The 20,324-nt window shown below is 39.5% G+C and overlaps 1 protein-coding gene across 1 annotated transcript in view; it reads left to right on the forward strand.

Moving 5' to 3' along the window:
* LOC127622729 (voltage-dependent calcium channel subunit alpha-2/delta-1-like) overlaps nucleotides 1-20,324 on the forward strand; it is a 123,198-nt gene that overhangs the window by 23,714 nt on the left and 79,160 nt on the right. The window contains exons 4-10 of the mRNA XM_052096781.1: nucleotides 9,655-9,714; nucleotides 11,549-11,584; nucleotides 13,089-13,221; nucleotides 16,857-16,988; nucleotides 19,078-19,147; nucleotides 19,264-19,314; nucleotides 19,485-19,584. Of these exons, the coding sequence (XP_051952741.1) occupies nucleotides 9,655-9,714; nucleotides 11,549-11,584; nucleotides 13,089-13,221; nucleotides 16,857-16,988; nucleotides 19,078-19,147; nucleotides 19,264-19,314; nucleotides 19,485-19,584 (582 nt within the window). The remainder of the gene's footprint in view (nucleotides 1-9,654; nucleotides 9,715-11,548; nucleotides 11,585-13,088; nucleotides 13,222-16,856; nucleotides 16,989-19,077; nucleotides 19,148-19,263; nucleotides 19,315-19,484; nucleotides 19,585-20,324) is intronic.

A 20,324-nucleotide genomic window follows, 5' to 3' on the forward strand; every position in this document is an offset into this window, starting at 1 on the left:
GAGAGAGAGAGAGCGTGTGTGATCACCTGTTGCCAGACCCAAGCAGAGATGCTGTCAGCTTTCTGAAGATGGAAATATAGCCATTTTAAACAGCACCCATTGTGTCATTAATCAGTCTGTTGTGTCTCTCAGCTGTGATGAGCCTTAGTGCTGAAGTTGTTCATTTAAAGTTATTTTCTAGCTTTAGTAGTGTAGCAGTAATACAAGCGATCACGAAGAGCTGCTGTATAGACACTGGCTGATGCGGATTCACTTCACGTCACCAACTGCCTCACATGCCATCACCTGCTGGCTAACATATGTCATGTCAAATACAAATGACAAACAGAAGCTCTGCAGAAACACATCTGCACTGCTCTTACACTTTAGTTTAGAACGGCACAAACACAAGCGGAGTGACACACACAGTGAAGCATCCGAGTGCTGATGGTGTCAGACCTCCAGTGCTCATGGAACATCTCCCTCATCTAATAAATGTATGGCTTCCTGAGACTTTGAACATAATACACAAGTCATATGGACAACTTTATTAATGCTTTTATGCTTCTTACACACACAAACACACTCACACGCACACACTCGTGTACACTCATACACACGAATGCACAAAGACAAAGACAAAGATCCCCATTTAGCCTGAACAGACTGTAGGGGCAAGTGCTGTTAGCGAGCACCTATGAAGGCCGGAACGGTACACGAGGGGGTGGGTGGCCAGCACCACGCCCGACCGCCTTTGTCTCCCCAGTGGCGATGTTTTACACACCGCACCAGGTACTCATTTTAGGCTGAGTCGACCTAGGGGAGGCCCGGGACCGGTTCAGATAATCGTCACTGGTGTTGGCCATGAGCAGGAGTCGAACTCAGGTCGCCAGGTTCGTAGCGCAGCACACTAACCGCTACACTACCGCTCCCACACACACACTCACTCAGACACACACACACACACACACACACACACACACACACACACACACACACACACACACACACACACACACACACACACACACACACACACACACACACACACACACACACACACACACACACACACACACACACACACTTGCGCACACACACTCACTCACACTTGCACACACAAACTCACACACACTCACTCACACTTGCGCGCACACACACACTCACTCACACAAACACACACACTCACACAAACACACACACTCACTCACACTTGCGCACACTCACTCACTAACACACACACTCACTCACACTTGCGCACACACACACTCACACAAACACACACACACACTCACTCACACAAACACACACACACACTCACTCACTCACACTCACACAAAAATATCTTTTTTTTGTACTTTTTTTTTTGTAATGACCTAAAATCATCAGGGAGACAATTAAAAATATTTTGCCTCAATCACGATTTAAAATTTTTTTTGTTCTCTAACACAACAACCTAACCCTAAACAAATAAATACATCATTAATGTAGTTTTTTTGGTTTGTTATTCCATCACCGTACTGGCGGTTTCATTTCCAGGATATCTTCTTCATCTGTGAATAGACACATCAGATCTTGAATCATTTATGAAGCGCTCAGCTGCCCGGGAGAGTCGCACCAAACAGGGTTTCTGACAGATGGCCGTAACTCGATGGCGACGCTCAGCCAAAGTCTTCCATTAGAAAGCAATATACCTCCGGCCTCACTTAGTTTATCGCCCGTGTCATTCTGCGGTCTGTCTGGGTCTTTGTCCTGGAATAATGGACCAACTGTGATGTTACAGCGGTGCATTCAGGTGATGTCATATATGCGGGAACCAGGAGGGACAACATGATATGATAATATTGCACTGCTTTATGTTAAATGTGTTTGTTATTTTACTTAAATTTACAATATTCAATTCATTACATGAAAGCCGTCGCAGTGGAGGTGTGTGGAGGGTCTGTACGAACATCCTTACAATATAAGCAAGTTATAGACTTTTAAATGATGTAGGGTGATAACACTGAAACTGTGATATATTCGACTTAGCGGCGAGCACTAGAAGCAACATCTCGCATAGGCATTATACATCGCTCGTTCTGAGTTTGCATTTTCAATGCTAAAGTGTGTTCGGTCATCACACGCTCTTGCTCTGAGCTGTGCTCAATCCCTTATTTTATGGAAAAGATTGCTGTGAAAAATGCAATCTTTCTCGGCCTTCTCGTGTCGCTGCAGCATTGTAAGGTAAAGGATTGCAATACTTTGAATCATATTTGTTCTCCACCTCTAATGAGGGTTTTCTGAGCATCTTACCTGAAGGGGATGAGCATAAAGTGCTGTGTTTGTATCTGGATGTTGGGATGGGTTGAGACACGTACAGAATAAATGAGGTTGCTGTCGGCTGTGTAGAGTGTGTATCTCGATGTTCTGGAAGCAAATGAGAGACTTTATGCGAAGTGCAAAAAAAGATGAATGCGCCAGTATGAGCTCAGGCCTTCTTTTGTCATGCTTTTTCATGACTAGGATCATCCTGGATTGATGGGAGTGATATTGCAGCCGCTGTGAGTTCTCTCTCTCTCTCTCTCTGCACTCATTCAGGATTGCATTTGTTTCATGTCTGTGTGATGCAGTAGTTTACGGGTTAGTTGTGTTTGCTTTGGCATTAGGAAAGATAAGCCTTGTGTCATCACAGGGGAACATACTGTACGTAAGATTGGAAGGCGTCTTTTTACTAGTTTGTTTGTGCTCAATTATGTGTTTCCTGACATACAGACTCTATTTGAACTCTATTTGAACACTATTTGACCCTATTTGAACTCTATTTGACTATTTGAACACTATTTTACTCTATTTGAACACTATTTGACTCTATTTGAACACTATTTGACTATTTGAACACTATTTGAACACTATTTGAACACTATTTGAACACTATTTGACCCTATTTGAACTCTATTTGACTCTATTTGAACACTATTTGACTCTATTTGAACACTATTTGACTCTATTTGAACACTATTTGACACTATTTGAACACTATTTGACCCTATTTGACCCTATTTGACTCTATTTGAACACTATTTGACTCTATTTGAACACTATTTGACTCTATTTGAACACTATTTGACTCTAATTGAACACTATTTGACTCTAATTGAACACTATTTGACTCTAATTGAACACTATTTGAGTCTATTTGACCCTATTTGAACTCTATTTGACTCTATTTGACTATTTGACCCTATTTGACCCTATGAACACTATTTGACTCTATTTGAACTCTATTTGACTCAATTTGAACTCTATTTGACTCTATTTGAACTCTATTTGAACTCTATTTGACTCTATTTGACTCTATTTGAACACTATTTGAGTCTATTTGAACTCTATTTGACTCAATTTGAACTCTATTTGACTCTATTTGACTCTATTTGAACACTATTTGAGTCTATTTGAACTCTATTTGAACACTATTTGACTCTATTTGAACACTATTTAACTCTATTTGAACTCTATTTGACTCAATTTGAACTCTATTTGAGTCTATTTGACCCTATTTGAACTCTATTTGACTCAATTTGAACTCTATTTGACTCTATTTGAACCTATTTGAACTCTATTTGAACTCTATTTGACTATTTGTCTATTTGAACACTATTTGAGTCTATTTGACCCTATTTGACTCTATTTGAACTCTATTTGACTCTATTTGAACACTATTTGAACTCTATTTGACTCTATTTGAACACTATTTGACTCTATTTGAACACTATTTGAGTCTATTTGAACACTATTTGAGTCTATTTGACCCTATTTGACTCTATTTGAACACTATTTGACTCTATTTGACTATTTGAACACTATTTGACTCTATTTGACTCTATTTGACCCTATTTGAACTCTATTTGACCCTATTTGAACTCTATTTGACTCTATTTGAACACTATTTGACTCTATTTGAGTCTATTTGACCCTATTTGAACTCTATTTGACTCTATTTGAACACTATTTGACTCTATTTGAGTCTATTTGAACATTATTTGAGTCTATTTGACCCTATGTGAACTCTATTTGAACTCTATTTGACCCTATTTGACCTCTATTTGAACACTATTTGACTCTATTTGAACACTATTTGACTCTACTATTTGAACACTATTTGACTCTCTATTTGACTCTATTCAACTTGAATTATCTGCTTTACCTCCCACACTCTCAGCTTCCTGCTCCCCGTATATGGGTGTTCTGTGGCTTTAAATCATTTTCATACAGGTTCATACACACTCACCCCATCTCCCATTGGTCAGCAAAACAGGTTGTCCCGCCCCCAACTTAAGCCATTGGTTGAGCGAATAATGCTTAACTCTCATAGTGTCGGGGTCAAAAATGACCCCCTTTTGATGTCCATCCATCCATCTGTCCATCCTTCCTTCATTTTTCCTTCCGTCCATCCATCCGTCAGTCCTTCCATCTGTCCATCCTTCCTTCATTTTTCCTTCCGTCCATCCATCCGTCAGTCCTTCCATCTGTCCATCCTTCCTTCATTTTTCCTTCCGTCCATCCATCCATCTGTCCTTCCTTCCATCCGTCCATCCTTCCTTCATTTTTCCTTCCGTCCATTCGTCCATCCATCCATCTGTCCTTCCATCCATCTGTCCATCCTTCCTTCATTTTTCCTTCCGTCCATCCATCCGTCAGTCCTTCCATCTGTCCATCCTTCCTTCATTTTTCCTTCCTTCCATCCGTCCATCCTTCCTTCATTTTTCCTTCCGTCCATTCGTCCATCTGTCCGTCCATCCATCTATCTTTCCATCCATCCATCTGTCCTTCCTTCCATCTGTCCATCCTTCATTTTTCCTTCCGTCCGTCCATCCTTCCATCTGTCCTTCCTTCCATCGGTCCATCCATCCTTCATTTTTCCTTCCGTCCGTTCGTAAATCCATCCATTTGTCCTTCCATCCATCTGTCCATCCTTCCTTCATTTTTCCTCCCGTCCATCCATCTGTCAGTCCTTCCATCTGTCCATCCTTCCTTCATTTTTCCTTCCTTCCATCCGTCCATCCTTCCTTCATTTTTCCTTCCGTCCATTCGTCCATCCATCTGTCCGTCCATCCATCTATCTTTCCATCCATCCATCTGTCCTTCCTTCCATCTGTCCATCCTTCATTTTTCCTTCCGTCCGTCCGTCCATCCATCCATCTGTCCTTCCTTCCATCGGTCCATCCATCCTTCATTTTTCCTTCCGTCCGTTCGTCCATCCATCCATTTGTCCTTCCATCCATCTGTCCATCCTTCCATCCATCTGTCCGTCCATCCATCTATCTTTCCTTCCATCAATTTTCACTTCCATTTCCTTCTCTGCTTCCTCTCTCCCTTCCTTCTGTAAATTGTAACAAACTATGTGCACCGTAAACCCGTATAAGTTAGCAGAACTCAAACAATTTGAGGTAATCAGTTACATAATTTTTAAAGTTTCATGAACTCAAAAGAAAGAGAATATACTCATCAAGGTTAATTTATTCGAATGTTTACCTTCTCAAAACAAGAAATGATTTTGGGCATTAGGGTTTACAGTGTGTTTTAGCTGCAGAGATGTCTCCTATAGCTTTTTACTCATTATATTGCCTATATGACACATTAAGATGATGTCTTAACACAAATGAAACTTCACATCATCTCTCAACCTTTGTCTGCCTGAAACTCAATGAATGGATCGCTCACCTCCGTCTTTCATTATCACTGTTATAATAGTTCTCTATAATGAGTTGAAATACTTCAGTCTTGGTTTCCATTATGAATTCCATAAACCTTGACTCCCTTGAAGACCTCTAAAGACCGCAGGCCACTAATGAGTCTGTCCTGGAAACGGTTGTTATGGCAGCAGCATGCTGTGGATGCTGCGTGGATATATTGATGTGGTGCTTTGCTCACGGTGTGGTTTAACTGTAGCGTGTTTGTATGAGGGGAGCGCATGGTATTTTACACTTCTGGGATTTTATGCCATATTTTATGAGTACTGTTAATTTGAACGCACTCGTCCATATTCGGAATAACAAGCGGATCTTCCTGAGCGCCGGGTGCATGTGTAAATGTGTACGTGCCTGAGTGTGAATCTGTGTATTTTTAGTCGTTCACAGACTGTGCAGAGGAGGTGTGGAGACGGCGTGATCTCAGCTCAGACTTGCTGCTCTAGAGTGTCTAATTGTGTGTTTGCCCCTTTAATTGTAAGAGCAGCGTCTATACTGTCTGCATTGGATAGACAAGTGTTTTTCTGATGGCTGGTCCCATCATTGTGTGCATACGTTAATAACGCGTTAATGCAATATTTCTTTAATGCCACTATTTTTTTAATGGCATTAACGCATGTCCTTGTATGACCCTAATAAACCATGCATTGTCCGTCGTGAAAGCAGATGGTGGGGACATTATGCGAAGACCTGTGCCAAGCATTTTACCAATGTAGCAAAGCAGAGGATCATTACGATTGAAGCACACAAAACACACAGATAGCGCTCGTCACATGATTGCAGTGGCCTTGCACTGCGCACTAGAGGTTTAATGCTGGCCTGCATGTCTATGGATTCTTACATTTTAATACTAATCGTTTCATCGTTTGACAGACCTAGTGGATACACAAGTATGGATACACCTGCTCACTTCTTATTACTATTTTGTAAAAGTTATTGCAAAGAGTTTTGACAAAGCTTGATGAGAACTGTTGCAAGACTCATCCGAGACGCAGCTGGAATTGGCGTTAGCTCCTACGCCCACCTTGCAGGCCCATATTTCCCCATCTGATATAATTACACCTCAGTTTTGGAGTCCAGAAGTGGGATAGAGCACAATTATGCCGACAAATCCAAGATGTAGATGTAGATGCACAGGCAAGGTTGGATTTCATCTGTTATGGCTTCATGAGCGAGTATCTGGTGGTCGCGGTATCTCTGTTGGTTGGCAGGTACTTGTGTTTATTTAAAGCAAATGCTGGGCTGTACTATACTGCTAGCTCACATTACAGAAGCAATCAGCTTGTGCTATGTTTATATCATGCAAAACATGTTTTTTGGGGCTATTTTGAAATAAGAGCTCCCTCCAAGAGAGTGAAATTGGCTTTATTAAAGTCAATTATTCTGGTTGTCTTTATATTGATTAATATTTGTACAAAGATTTTACAAAGATTGTAAGGGGGCTACAGGGAAAATAAAATTCTATAAATGTGTCAATTATGGGCCCTTAAAAGGGCCAAAACGAAAATGATGTCATCATTTACTCACATGTTTATTCACCTTATTCTGAATCAGAATTACTTACTTTTTTTCCTTGGAACATTAAAGTAGCCTAGATGTTGGGGAATGTGTTTGTCTCAGTCACCATTCACTTTAATTGCATATATATATTTGTATACAATTAAATAGAAATGTTACTGATGCTGTCATGTGCATGATGTTTCATGTGTCACGGTAAAAAGAAGGTCATGTGGGTTTGGAACAACGTGATGGTGTGTACACTATGACTATTCATTTCTGAGTGAACTATACCTTTAATTGATTTGTTAGCATTTTGCTTTAGCTCATGCTGAATATGTGGCATAAGATGAAGTCCAACATGAATTAAATTAATTAATTTGTTAAAAACGAGGTGTTAAAATAATAATAATAATAATAAATAAAGCTGCAAGCAGCGATGAACGGGCCCTCGCACTCTGGTGCCCATTGGGGCTGCTGTGCCAGGGAATATCACTGTATCACGGTGTAAAACATGTAATTTTCTGTTGCCATTAGGTGGCGCTATGACTATAAATATTGGCATATAGAAGTGTTCAGGCCGGGACTCTTATCAAACATGTGAAGTTTGGAGCAGATTGGATATTTTATGTTTGAGTTACAACAACTTCCTGTTTCATGGCGAAACATCGAACTTTATCAATTAATTCTAAAAACCAGTATCAGGCGTAATTTTCCCCACTTTTGAGATGTGCGCAAAGTTTCATGAGTTTTTCAGCATGTTTAGGCCTCAAAAATGTGACTCGTTTCATATCGAACTTTATCAGGCCGCCACACACACGCCCTTCAATGAAAACTCAAAGCTTCACAATTTAACATCACTAAGGCCTTTAGATTAAAACAGACTAAATATAATGTTGATTTGATTTAATCTCTAGGAGTTTGTTAAAGTACGATGTCTGGAAATGGCAAAAACTGAGCAATAATCGAAGAGATATAGCACAATGGCTGACTTCCTGTTGGGTTTAGGATATGGCTCTAAGAGTAGTTTGTTAAAGTACAAGATCTGGAATTGGCTGTTGCCAGTAGGTGGCGCTATGACTATAATTCAACATTGGCACGTAGATGTATTCAGGCCGGGACTCTTATCAAACATGTGAAGTTTGGGGCAGACTGGAACTTGTATGTTTGTGTTACAACAACTTCCTGTTTCATGGCGAAACATCTAACTTTGTCAGACCGCCACGACCACGCCGTGCAGTCAAAACTCAAAAGCTTCACAATTTAGCATCTCAAGGCCTTCCTGTTGAGATTAGGCATGGGTCCAAGAGACATTTTGTAGGTATTGGCATGTTACACAGTTGTACCAATTTTCGTACATATAGGTGAAAGGTAGTGTAAAGCGCACATTATTGAAAGTTTGTAAGTGGCGCTATTGAGCTATTTTGCCACACCTAATGCTGAAACCCATATCAGATGTAACTTTTCACCACTTCTGATGCGTGTGCAAAGTTTCATGAGTTTTTGAGCATGTTTAAGCCCTCAAAAATGCGATCATTTGAAAAAAATAAATAATAATAATAATAATAATAATAATAATAGTAATAATAAATGCCTAGAAGAACAATAAGGTCTTTATTATTATTATTTTTTTCCTTTTTCACCCAATTTGTAATGCCCAATTCCCAATGCGCTCGAAGTCCTCGTGGTGGTGTAGTGACTCGCCTCAGTCCAGGTGGTGGAGGACGAATCTCAGTTTCCTCTGCATCTGAGACCGTCGATCTGCGCATCTTATCATGTGACTTGTTGAGCGCGTTACCGCGGAGACGTAGCGCGTGTGGAGGCTTACCGCTATTCTCCGGGGCATCCACACACAACTCGCCACACGCCCCACCGAGAGCGAGAACCACATTATAGCGACCACGAGGAGGTTACCCCATGTGACTCTACCCTCCCTAGCAACTGGGAAAGTTTGGTTGCTAAGGAGACCTGGCTGGAGTCTCTCAGCACGCCCTGGGATTCGAACTAGCGAACTAGCGAACTCCAGGGGTGGTAGCCAGCGTATAAATGCTATTGTCATATCCCACCATTGGCAGATCAGTGACATCAGTTTAATAAACTTCAAGTTTTAGTTAATAGATCTCTCAGATTTGGATTTTGTTCTACAGATGCATATTAACTGATCTTACAATATTGAGTGAGCTCATATATTACAATTACATTTAACTTTAAATTGAACTCTTTGACTGAACTTAAAATTGACATGTAATCTCCACTTAAAATCTTCAAGGATTAGGAATTTGCCTGCATGCATGCTAATTGGGAACACTATGCTTTGATTAGTGTAGCAATTGCTTAATGATTAAAGCAATATATTATAGGAAACGATTACCTGCTTTGATCATGTTCACAGGTACTTTGACGCTGTGCTTATGACATTAAAATAGTTTATTTGTTGTTCTTTTTTTAGACTTTGGCAACTGCAGCCGAGAATTTTCAAATGGAACATCAATGGAAAGATGAGTATGAAGTAAGTAATTGTGCAAGATTTATTATTCTTATTTGTATTTTTTATAAGCAATACATTTTGTGATTTTAAGCAAGAGTCATTTGTTATTGCATGCCCATGATATTATAAAACATGCTATTCTATTGCTTTTACTCAAGCTTTGCAAAATTGAACATACAGCAAAACGTCTTTTCTGTTTTGACCAATCAGCATTCGGGACAGAAATGATCTGTTTTGTTATTCTGTTTTTAAACATTGTTTCAGTTTTCACAGGCGTCTTGTGCATCCAGTTCATTTAAGGCAAGGGAATAAATGTCAGATGTTATTCAGAGATGAAGTTCTCTGCAGATGTTTAATTACAGCATTGTTAATGAAGACGGCAGCAGTGGGAGAGGCTTTTGAAATGGATTATACACCGGCTCATTCTCACTAAATGCCTCTTGTGTTAGAACTCATTGTTATGCCAAGTTCGAGATTCATTAAATTAAATGCAAACAAACAAGGGAATGAATATATTGATAAATAAATAATCGAATCGTGCCAAAGCCTCGTTTGACCCTGTGTGTGTGTGTGTGTGTGTGTGTGTGTGTGTGTGAGTGTGTGTGTGAGTGAGTGTGTGTGTGTGTGAGAGTGTGTGTGTGTGTGTGTGTGTGAGTGAGTGTGTGTGTGAGTGAGTGTGTGTGTGTGTGTGTGTGTGAGTGAGTGAGTGAGTGAGTGTGTGTCTTTGTGTGTGTGTGTGTGTGTGTGTGAGTGAGTGAGTGAGTGAGTGTGTGTATGTGTGTGTGTGTGTGTGTGTGAGTGTGTGTGTGAGTGAGTGTGTGTGTGTGAGAGTGTGTGTGTGTGTGAGTGAGTGAGTGAGTGAGTGTGTGTCTTGTGTGTGTGTGTGTGTGTGTTTATGTCGGTGAGGGAGTGTTGCTGCTTAATAGATCTAATTTCACTCTACTCTCACTGATGTCTCAAGATGATGTCACTGAATACTCATTCTGTATATCTCCCGCAGATACACTTGGACTGTACACACACACACACACACACACACACACACACACACACACACAGTTATAAGTAGAGCTTTTTATTCTGGGTTTTGCCTGGGCAAGCACTGCATTTCAGTAAATGTATGATGGTGAATAAAGTGATGCTTTTTTTTTGTTTCTGTCTGTATCTTTTGATAAAAAAATGCAGTTCCCTCAAAACAATGATTTGAATCTACATTATGTTGACAATTTTATTCAGTTTTGTGTCAAAATTAATACCAAGTCGTGTGACAATAAAACCATAAAACGGAGAGGATCATTTTTACCCCTTTAAACAAATGAAAAACATTTTACATTTTACAAAAGGCACATTTTGTTCATGTTGTTGTTGGAGTAACCATGAGAAACTCAAAACATTCATGATATTTGTCAAATATATCATTTATATTATCACTCGCCTGTATTCACGGAGCAAGGAAAGTATTTTAAGTATTTATTTTTGACAAATATGTGCGTCTGAAGTTAATAAAATCATAAACATTTTACACATCGAATGCATGTGTCAAGTTCTTGGAAAAACATTTAGAAAATAATAATAATAATAATAATATATAAATGTGTATTTATAAAGCATTCTGTACAATAAATAAATAAATAAATAAACGATTCTAGATTAATTTAATTACATGTTTTTCCAATTAATTATAAATATTTGCAGAGAAAGCCCTTCAAATAACAATAATCCAGTATATAATGATTAAATAATTATAAACTATTTTATTAATAATTGTAAATAATATATATATCATGCACAATCACATCAGGAATATTATAATGTAAAAATACTCTTATATGATTATTCCCCTCTCTCTCTGCAGGAGGACGATATCGTTTACTTTAATGCCAAGGATGATGTGAGTACGACTCAACCATCGGTCTTCTCTTCTATATCAAACATGAATCGTGTCCACTCATGATCATGCGTGTTTATGAGTTATTTAAGGCCGTCGGAGATGATGACGTGTCTTCTGTAGTCTAGAGGACACTCATTTACTGTCACTATATATCACAACTGACATGGAGCGTGTTGTTATAAGCACATTATTCGTGCTAATGTCTCGCTTATGTTTTGTACGTCGCTTTGTATAAAAGCGTTTGCCTAATGAATAAATGTACATAAATGTAACATCATTCTTCAAATGGTCTTTACTCACATTGAAGTAGGGATGCACCGATCCGATAGTGTTGTTGTTTTGCTTAATCAGATTTGAATATCTTTACATTATTGTGTTAATAATTGGGACTCTTTAATATGTCTCAAACTACACATTATTTCAATATAAATGTATAGATTAAACACTTTATTATTGACTAGTGCACTGGATAATGTAGCAGCAACATTGACAGGAATTCCAGTCTGCAAAAAAATGTTCAACTTGTTTCTGGACTTCAAATCAGTTTTTTGTTAATTTATTTGTAAAATATCGGCTCACTTTTCATGCACAGTTATTTATTGGCACCCATTTAACTTAAATATGGTTAGAATTTCAAAACAATTGATGATGATAATCATAATAATATATATTATAATAGTAATATGTATATCAATCGTGCACCTTGAACTTTTAAACCCCTCACGCTTTTATTTTGACATTGTGAACTCTCCGGGACGTCCTGTGTGTGTCTGTTTGTGGGCTAGTTCACAGTAGTTTAATTTGCATATTCAAATTCTGGTAAAAATGCATATAAGTGAACCAAACTATTGAGTAAATATTAATATATCTCAATTGTGCACCTTTAACTTTTAAACCCCTCACGCTTTTATTTTGACATTGTGAACTCTCCGGGACGTCCTGTATGTGTCTGTTTGTGGGCTAGTTCACAGTAGTTTAATTTGCATATTCAAATTCTGGTCAAATGCTCCTCCGGTGCCGTTCTAAATGCATATTATAAGTGAACCGAACTACTGAGCATCTGAGATGTTGTTTGTGAGTAGCGTTCAAATATTGCTCACCGCTGTGAATGATAAAAATAGTCACGAATGTGTGTAAACAGAGCAGCGTCATTCTCTTATATTTACTTATTAAACACATTCTTTAGTGATTCTCAGAGCTATCGCACGTCTTCAAGTGTCTTTGAATAAAATGCACGAGTCATATGAACTACTTTAATGGTGTTTTTATCGTTCTTTAATGTCATTTTTGGAGCTTGACCGTAACGAACACGACAAGCACACGGTATCAGATTTGGATCGGGCCCGTCGGACCGATATCCGATCCCCTTAAAAGCTTCCAGGTATCGGATCGGTGCATCCCTACATTTAACAAACTCATCATTTTAGGTGACTGATCAAATTAATTGCGTTAAAAGTAAGTGATTGTATCATGTAGGGTGATATCAGTGTTATTTCTCCTACAGATGAAAGCCAATGAAACAGAAGGAAGGAAAAACCGGATCAGACCTGAATTTAAAGAGGACCCGTCATTCAAAAACCGCTTCACTTCCTACAACCATACGGCTGTGCATATCCCCACGGATATATATGACGGCTGTAAGTAGCTCCTCCATTCCCTGCAGACACACTTCTATAGAACTCGCCTGGACCGCGGTGACATGTTGTCTACTGCTGGGAATGTGATGAGACACTGTGTACTACTGACTGCTTTGGATGAGTACAAGTGTGAGTTTTGGAAGAGAATTAATGAATCTATTTGACAGCAAGCGTTCTCTTGTTAGACCTGTATTTTTTTGTTTTATGAAGCAAATATAAGTTGTGTTTACTCATGGAGAACTCACCACCACGATGCTCTGATATTCTGTGACCATCTAGCTTCTGCCATGGCCACTTGCCAGCATCGATTAGTTACAGTAGTGGTTTTAATCACCATGGAAACCATGCATGGGTGCCGGACATTGAGGGGCGCCCTGGTATGAAAGCGCAGCTGTAGCGCCCCCTTTAAAATGGGCATGTAAGACGGCCTCTGTTGCACCCCGATTTTCACCTACGGTCACCAAAATTGGTACATATATAGTTCTCATCAAGCTGTACAACTTTCATAATTATAGTTATTAGCTCCGCCCAACAGGAAGTCGACTATTTTGGAAGTTTTGAATATTGCAATCGCTGAAATTTTAAATACTCCTCCTAGGAGAGAGCATGAGACTGCCACCACATTTCGGTCAACATTATGCCAAGACATTGAAGATGCTAAATTTTGAAAATTGATTTGATGTATCAAACGGTGTTGCCATGGCGATGCATTAATGGCAAAAAATGGGAAACAGGAAGTGTCTCATATCTTCTGTGTGCAAAGTGTGATTTAGATTAAAATTTAGATGTATGTTTAGACTTGGGGGCTAATCACACGGAAGTGACTATTTTGGGTCACGGTCATAGCGCCACCATCTGGCAGCAGGAAGTGCAGCTCTTACAACAGACTTTAAAATAGTCCTCTTATATGAACCCAAATTGCTTCAAAATTGTTTAGAATAATGTCGAATGCCAAATGCATGTGTCCACCTTGCATTATTGTCCTATAGTCACAGGGTGGAGGTGGACCCATGGTGCCTGGTGCCCATCATCGCTGCTTGCAGCTACATTTTATTAATATTACTTGGGTTGGAAAATGTTCTCAATTCTAAAGTCAATGATCGGTCATTTTGTCTTGTTCTTGGGCAAGACCCTTGAGAAAATGTGCCTCATTTCCTTTATTTTTCCTCTTGCTCAGCTTTGCCCTCCAGCCTGTGCTGCGTGCCAGCCAATACAATTAAAGTTATGGTTGTTATAACACTGAATATTTCATGCTCCATTACAATAATTGTTGACATGCAGGCTGTTTTCTCACCTTATTAGCATAATCTCTACGAACACTTGTGACTGCCTATCAGCCTGCAGCCGTTTCAGAGGCAAAAGGTTTGATAGGATGATTATAGGTTTATATGGTTCCCTCCGTGATGATGCAATAAAGTCAATCAGCTTGTTTGCAGCTAAAAAAGATGAAGAGCCCTCGATGCATAGCATGAATTACTCCGTTAACAGCGCCACTTGATACGAGTGTAAATGACTCTTATTGTCTATCTACTCCTCCTATCTCTGCATTTCCTTTTTCTGGACTGTATAAGTCACTATAAGCACCAGGACCTATATATATACTGTATATGGCTGGATTTGAATACAGAATTTGATTTAAGAATGTTGATTTTGGCTGAAAGGTGCATTTTTGTGATTGAGAAAATTTCAGTAAGCTGATATAATTTTTTTAAATTTTCGAGTACATTTTTTTTAATGCAATTGTTTATTTTAATGCAACTGGAATGCTGTGACTGTTATAATTCTATACATTTTATTAATGTAATTTTATTAAATTTGGTTTGTTGCCACTAGTGACATGGAAATTAAACACTCCGGCTTCAAAACTCTTTCTATATCTCCGTATACTGATTTTGTTTTGGCTTATAATAATAAAAATAATTTCAGTTTACCAAATAAAATCATCAAAAATAATCAACAGATTAACATATATTCTCTAAATTAGTGTTGGTACCAAGTCGGTACTCAAACAAAAAATGATTTACGATACTAGAATTTCTGAAGGGTAACGAGTACCGGGTCTACCCGTTACCCACGCAGAGGCGGTAACTTTCGAACGCTCACAACAAGCAAAAGATGATGACAAGCAACTGCTGTGGAGTCTCGACTGAATCATGTCAACTGAACTGAAAAGTGGGAAAGCAGGTGAGGCTGATGAAAAGGGAAACATCACAGATCAGCAAAAGCCTGTTTGTAAACGCTACTTTCACAATTTTCTGACGAAAGGAGGAAACACATCAAACTTAATGAAGCAGATGAAAGACACCCGGATTTATTCAAGCAAATAAAGCAGGCGAGTTTAAAAGCATATTATCATTTGTATTAGGGCTGAAACCTTTAGTCGACATTATCAATATAAAAAATTGATGAGAAAAATGTTCGTTGTCGAATAGCCGTTTGATCTCATTTAACGTAACATGAAATCACATTAAACTGTAACGGTGACGCGTGAGAGCAGCAGTTCAGAATTACACCGATCACAGATGCACTCCAAACTTTCAGTTTATTTGATGTAGATCCCAAAGTATTAGGGAATGATTAAAGTACATTCAGAAGCATGTCCCGTTGTGGAATAAGCGGAGGCGGAGCTCTTTAAAGGAAACATCTTAAATGCAGTAAAATTGCTTTATTAAAGTTCAAATAATACAGAAGCTGCTCATGTTAATAACTATAAACTCAGAAACGGGCATTTCTCCGTGTGGTCGGTGCCTCTTCAATGAGTCGTGTGAATGTCCCGATCTCAGGGGGAGAGATTGAAACTGCACCGGCTGAGAGAGACTCCGTCACGGGACGCTCATCCCTCGAGCGCACACACTTAATGCAGCTCGATTAGAACTTATTTAATCATATCTATATATCTATCTATATCCATCTATAAATCTATACATCACTGTGCATTTCTTATCATGAAGAAAAATGTCAATATGCAGCTTTATTAATAAGAGAGCACTTTGCACATTAGTTTGGAAATTGTGTTTAATTCATTCTATTGTGTGCTTGTTTATTTAGGATTTTCTTTAGTACTCTGTAAAAACTTAAAGTAAAAGTTGCAAAAGTTGAAGCAAATCTTATAAGTGTTCAAACATACTTTAACATACACTGTTCAGTTTTGTTATAATTCAAAAATAATATATTTAAATGAAAGTGTTGCTCAATGGCATATTTCTGTTCTTAGTTCTGCTGCGGATGTTTTGTAGACTTTGTTGTTTAGTAACCTGTTTTAGTGTTGTGCTTTGGTACCGAAAATGGTATCGAGTACTGTGAAATTTCACTGGTATTGGTACCACCTACTGAACTTTTGGTACCGTGACAACACTAGTCTAAATGAATAACTAGATCAAGAATTTATTACCTCTTGCCCATAAACATCAACTAAAAAAATAAATACAATAAAATAATTCATAATGGCGACATTTTATTTATTTTTTTGCTCCTATATTTGACATTTTGTGGACATTTTTGTGGCTTTCAATGGCATTTTTCTGGCCCTGCTCAGTATATTCTGGGTTGTAACAAGATCTGAGGGCTTAATGTCTGTTTACCATGTTCATCTTTTTATATATCTAACATTGCACGTGTCTTTATATATATTTCAGCGACCATATTGTTGAATGAGTTGAACTGGACTGAAGCTTTGGAGGAGGTCTTTAAGAGGAACAGAGAAGAGGACCCGACACTACTGTGGCAAGTGTTTGGCAGCGCGACTGGATTAGCTCGCTATTACCCAGGTGAATAATATGTCAGGGGAATTCACTAAAAGTTTATTGCACCCATTGCTGCTGTATTGCACCTGATTCGTTAGTGACCCAAATGCAGGTTTCGTGCTGAAATACACTGCATGCCAAAGTGCAGCGACTGTTTATGAATTCATCCATTCTTGCTTTCAGAGCACACGCATTTCAACACATTACAATCAGAATTCATGCACACACACACACACACACACACACACACACACACACACACACACACACACACACACACACACACACACCTCTCTTTGTAAGTCTCCTCCATGTCTAATTGGTAAACATAGCATGCAGTACCAGCTTAAATTACACCACATTTTCATATCAAATTATAGGATCAAATATCGCAGCAGCTCAGCAGAGGTCTCGCTGCATTCTTCTGAGCTTTAATGATGACAGAGGAGACATGTAATGAGGTGCACAATTCATTTCCATCACTTTCACGTTTGTAATGGTCAAGCCCTTGCTAAAAAGTTTGCATATAAATAGGTTATTAACCAAAGTTGAATCTCTGTCCTTTAACAGGTTTGTAAGAGTTTGCATTGCTGAAATTGGTCTGTGTGTTTTGTGTTTAAGACTCTAACTAGATTAAAAAACCGTGAGTTCATTGACGACAGTGAGAAGTGCTTGCTCGGGCACCTTGATGGGTGTTGTGGGTGGTTGCCTGGGCATTGCTATGCCATTTCTAGGCTTCTGGGTGGTTGCTAGGGCATTCTAGGTAACAGCTAGTCGGTTGCTTGCTGACCAAAGCTATAAGAATGTTCCGGATTCAATGCAAGTTAAGATGAATATTCGTGGCATAATGGGGATTACCACCAAAAGTGGTTTAGGGTGCTTCTCAATCAGTTGCCTAGTTCAATAGTCAGGGCGCTGATCAGGGAGGCGGACATTTCTAGGGCTGTCTCAGTCGCAAAATCCTGCCAGTTCGCTCCCTGAAAGAAATCCCACAATGCACCATAAAAACCAGGGTGTATCATTGCTCACTATGATCCCTTACCGGAAAAACGTCGTCATGTCTTCTGATGTCTCAAGTCGTTAGATGACGAGCACAAGTGTTCAAAAGAGATGTTGTTTGTAACTCCCCGCCGCGTTTTCGGGAAACAGAAGGGGTCTCCCCCGCCCCTGGCAATGGTTCTCCTGCTCCAGGAGGTCGGCTGGGAGCCCCTCCCCACTCGTGGTCTGCCGTCGTCACGACCCTGCCGAGTTTAGCGGCTGGTAGTGGTCTCCCCCCGGCGCTGGCAGCGGCTAAGAGCCCCTTCTCCCTTCGCGGTCGGCTGCCATTCATCCACTCTCCATCCTCCGGCGGCTCCGCGGCTGCTCCATTGGGGTGGATGGTAGTGGCGAGGACTCTACTACGGCACATCCCTCCTCCTTCCCGGGTTTCGGCACCAATGTAAAGGGATTAATGGAAAGGAGGTGGCGAGAACCGGCTTGACGATATAAATAATAGTTTAATATTAAACTGAACCAAAAAGACAAACACACACACACACACACACAGGTCTCACATTTGCTTTTTCTGACACTTTCGGTTGGGTTTAGGTTTACGGTTTAGGCTAGAGAGGTCGGTTTTGTTGATTTTGTTGCTGTGATATGTCTAAGGAACCACTTAATATCATTTTACAAAAGTGTTGCCACAGTAACGTCATTTTGACGAGATCAGGCTGAAAACTTCGGTTATCTGTGTGCCGAAACGCCAGTGTGTGCGCCGTACAGTCATGAAGACACAAATTACTGTGTCTCGGGCAGGACTTACAGAAATACCAGATCATGGGATGCCATTTAAGAAGAGACATGTGTCGTTAGATGTTCAGCTGTGATGGTCACAAATGAGTATCCAATGAGGTTTGTCCTTATGGGAAAAAATCCTATTGTGAAAGAGAAAAATCGAAGCTGAAATCTTGCTGGGGACATCAAGGCTCTTTATAGACATGACTACAGTCAATATAAACGACAAACCGACCCCATCGAATGCCGAGATGGGTTTCTATTGCGAGATATGACAAATCAAATGCAGTTGGGGTTCAAAGGTCATTCATATGTCCATTTCCTGTCTCTCTCCATTCAGCTTCCCCTTGGATGGATGCTAGGAAAACCCCCAGTAAAATCGACCTGTACGACGTGCGCCGGCGGCCTTGGTACTACCATGAGTTTCTCTTTGTGTGTGCTCTGAATTCTTTCTATTCTTTGTTCTTGTTGTAAAGACACTCTCTGCTTGAAAGAGATCCAGAATGTTTGTTTCTTTTGTGTTCAGGTATGTTCAAGGTGCTGCTTCGCCCAAGGACATGCTGATTCTTGTGGATGCGTGAGTATTATTGTAAATCACAAATCACTCAGATGAGCGCTTTTCAAGTTGCGTGTGGACTTATGTGCTTACGTGCTCTAGATGTTGTCATTTTTGCTCTGTTATTAAGATGTGAGGAAATTTGATCGACAATGCGTAAATGGCTTTGTGTTTGTATTGATGTGTTGCAGGAGTGGAAGTGTATCTGGACTGACCCTTAAACTCATTCAGACTTCTGTCAGTGAAATGCTTGAGACTCTTTCTGATGATGATTATGTCAATGTTGTCCATGTAAGTATTGTCATGTGCTTGGTTTAGCTAGTTTCTCTATGTGCATGTCCAAACTGCAATGAACACATTTAATTGTGTGTGAGACTGCATCACAATGGTGTTATTGGATCACAATTGAAACGTGCTGTCTGTCCATCTGTGCTGTTTCTTCAATAGTTTTTAATGTAAACATGCTCCAGGCAGACGTCTTTGACCGTTCATCTCTTTTTAGCTTATAATGCAGGAGCGTTGCATTTTTTTGGATGCCGTGCAACGTTTAAAAATGCATATAGGGACTCTTGTTCTGTTCATACATTTTCATTAGTAGTAATTCTGTCTCAAGAATTAACATTTTGTTTATTAAAAATGTAATTACAGATATCTGTAATTGAAATGCTACACATAATTAAAAGTCAATTTGGCTTGCCATACCGCAATGCTTTGGTGTTTTGCAGCTGTGAACAAGAAACATGGATGCCCAAAGTTTGACCTGTTTTGTGTTATCTATTATTGTGTGACAATCGCTATTAAAGCACCGTCAGTGCGTGAACACACTCTGTATGTAAAGAATGGGATTACGTGCACAAACGAGTAGTGACAAACAGATTTAGCTGTAATGTGTAAAGCAAATTGAAGCAAGAGAATCTGTTACTCTGCATTTCATTTAAATAGAGTTTCGAGAGTTGTGGGTTGCAGGTTCTTGTTGTGTGATGCTACAATAGTGTGTGTGTGTGTGTGTGTGTGTGTGTGTGTGTGTGTGT

This window comes from Xyrauchen texanus, chromosome 29, assembly GCF_025860055.1.
Source record: "Xyrauchen texanus isolate HMW12.3.18 chromosome 29, RBS_HiC_50CHRs, whole genome shotgun sequence".
NCBI classification, from domain to species: Eukaryota; Metazoa; Chordata; class Actinopteri; order Cypriniformes; family Catostomidae; genus Xyrauchen; species Xyrauchen texanus.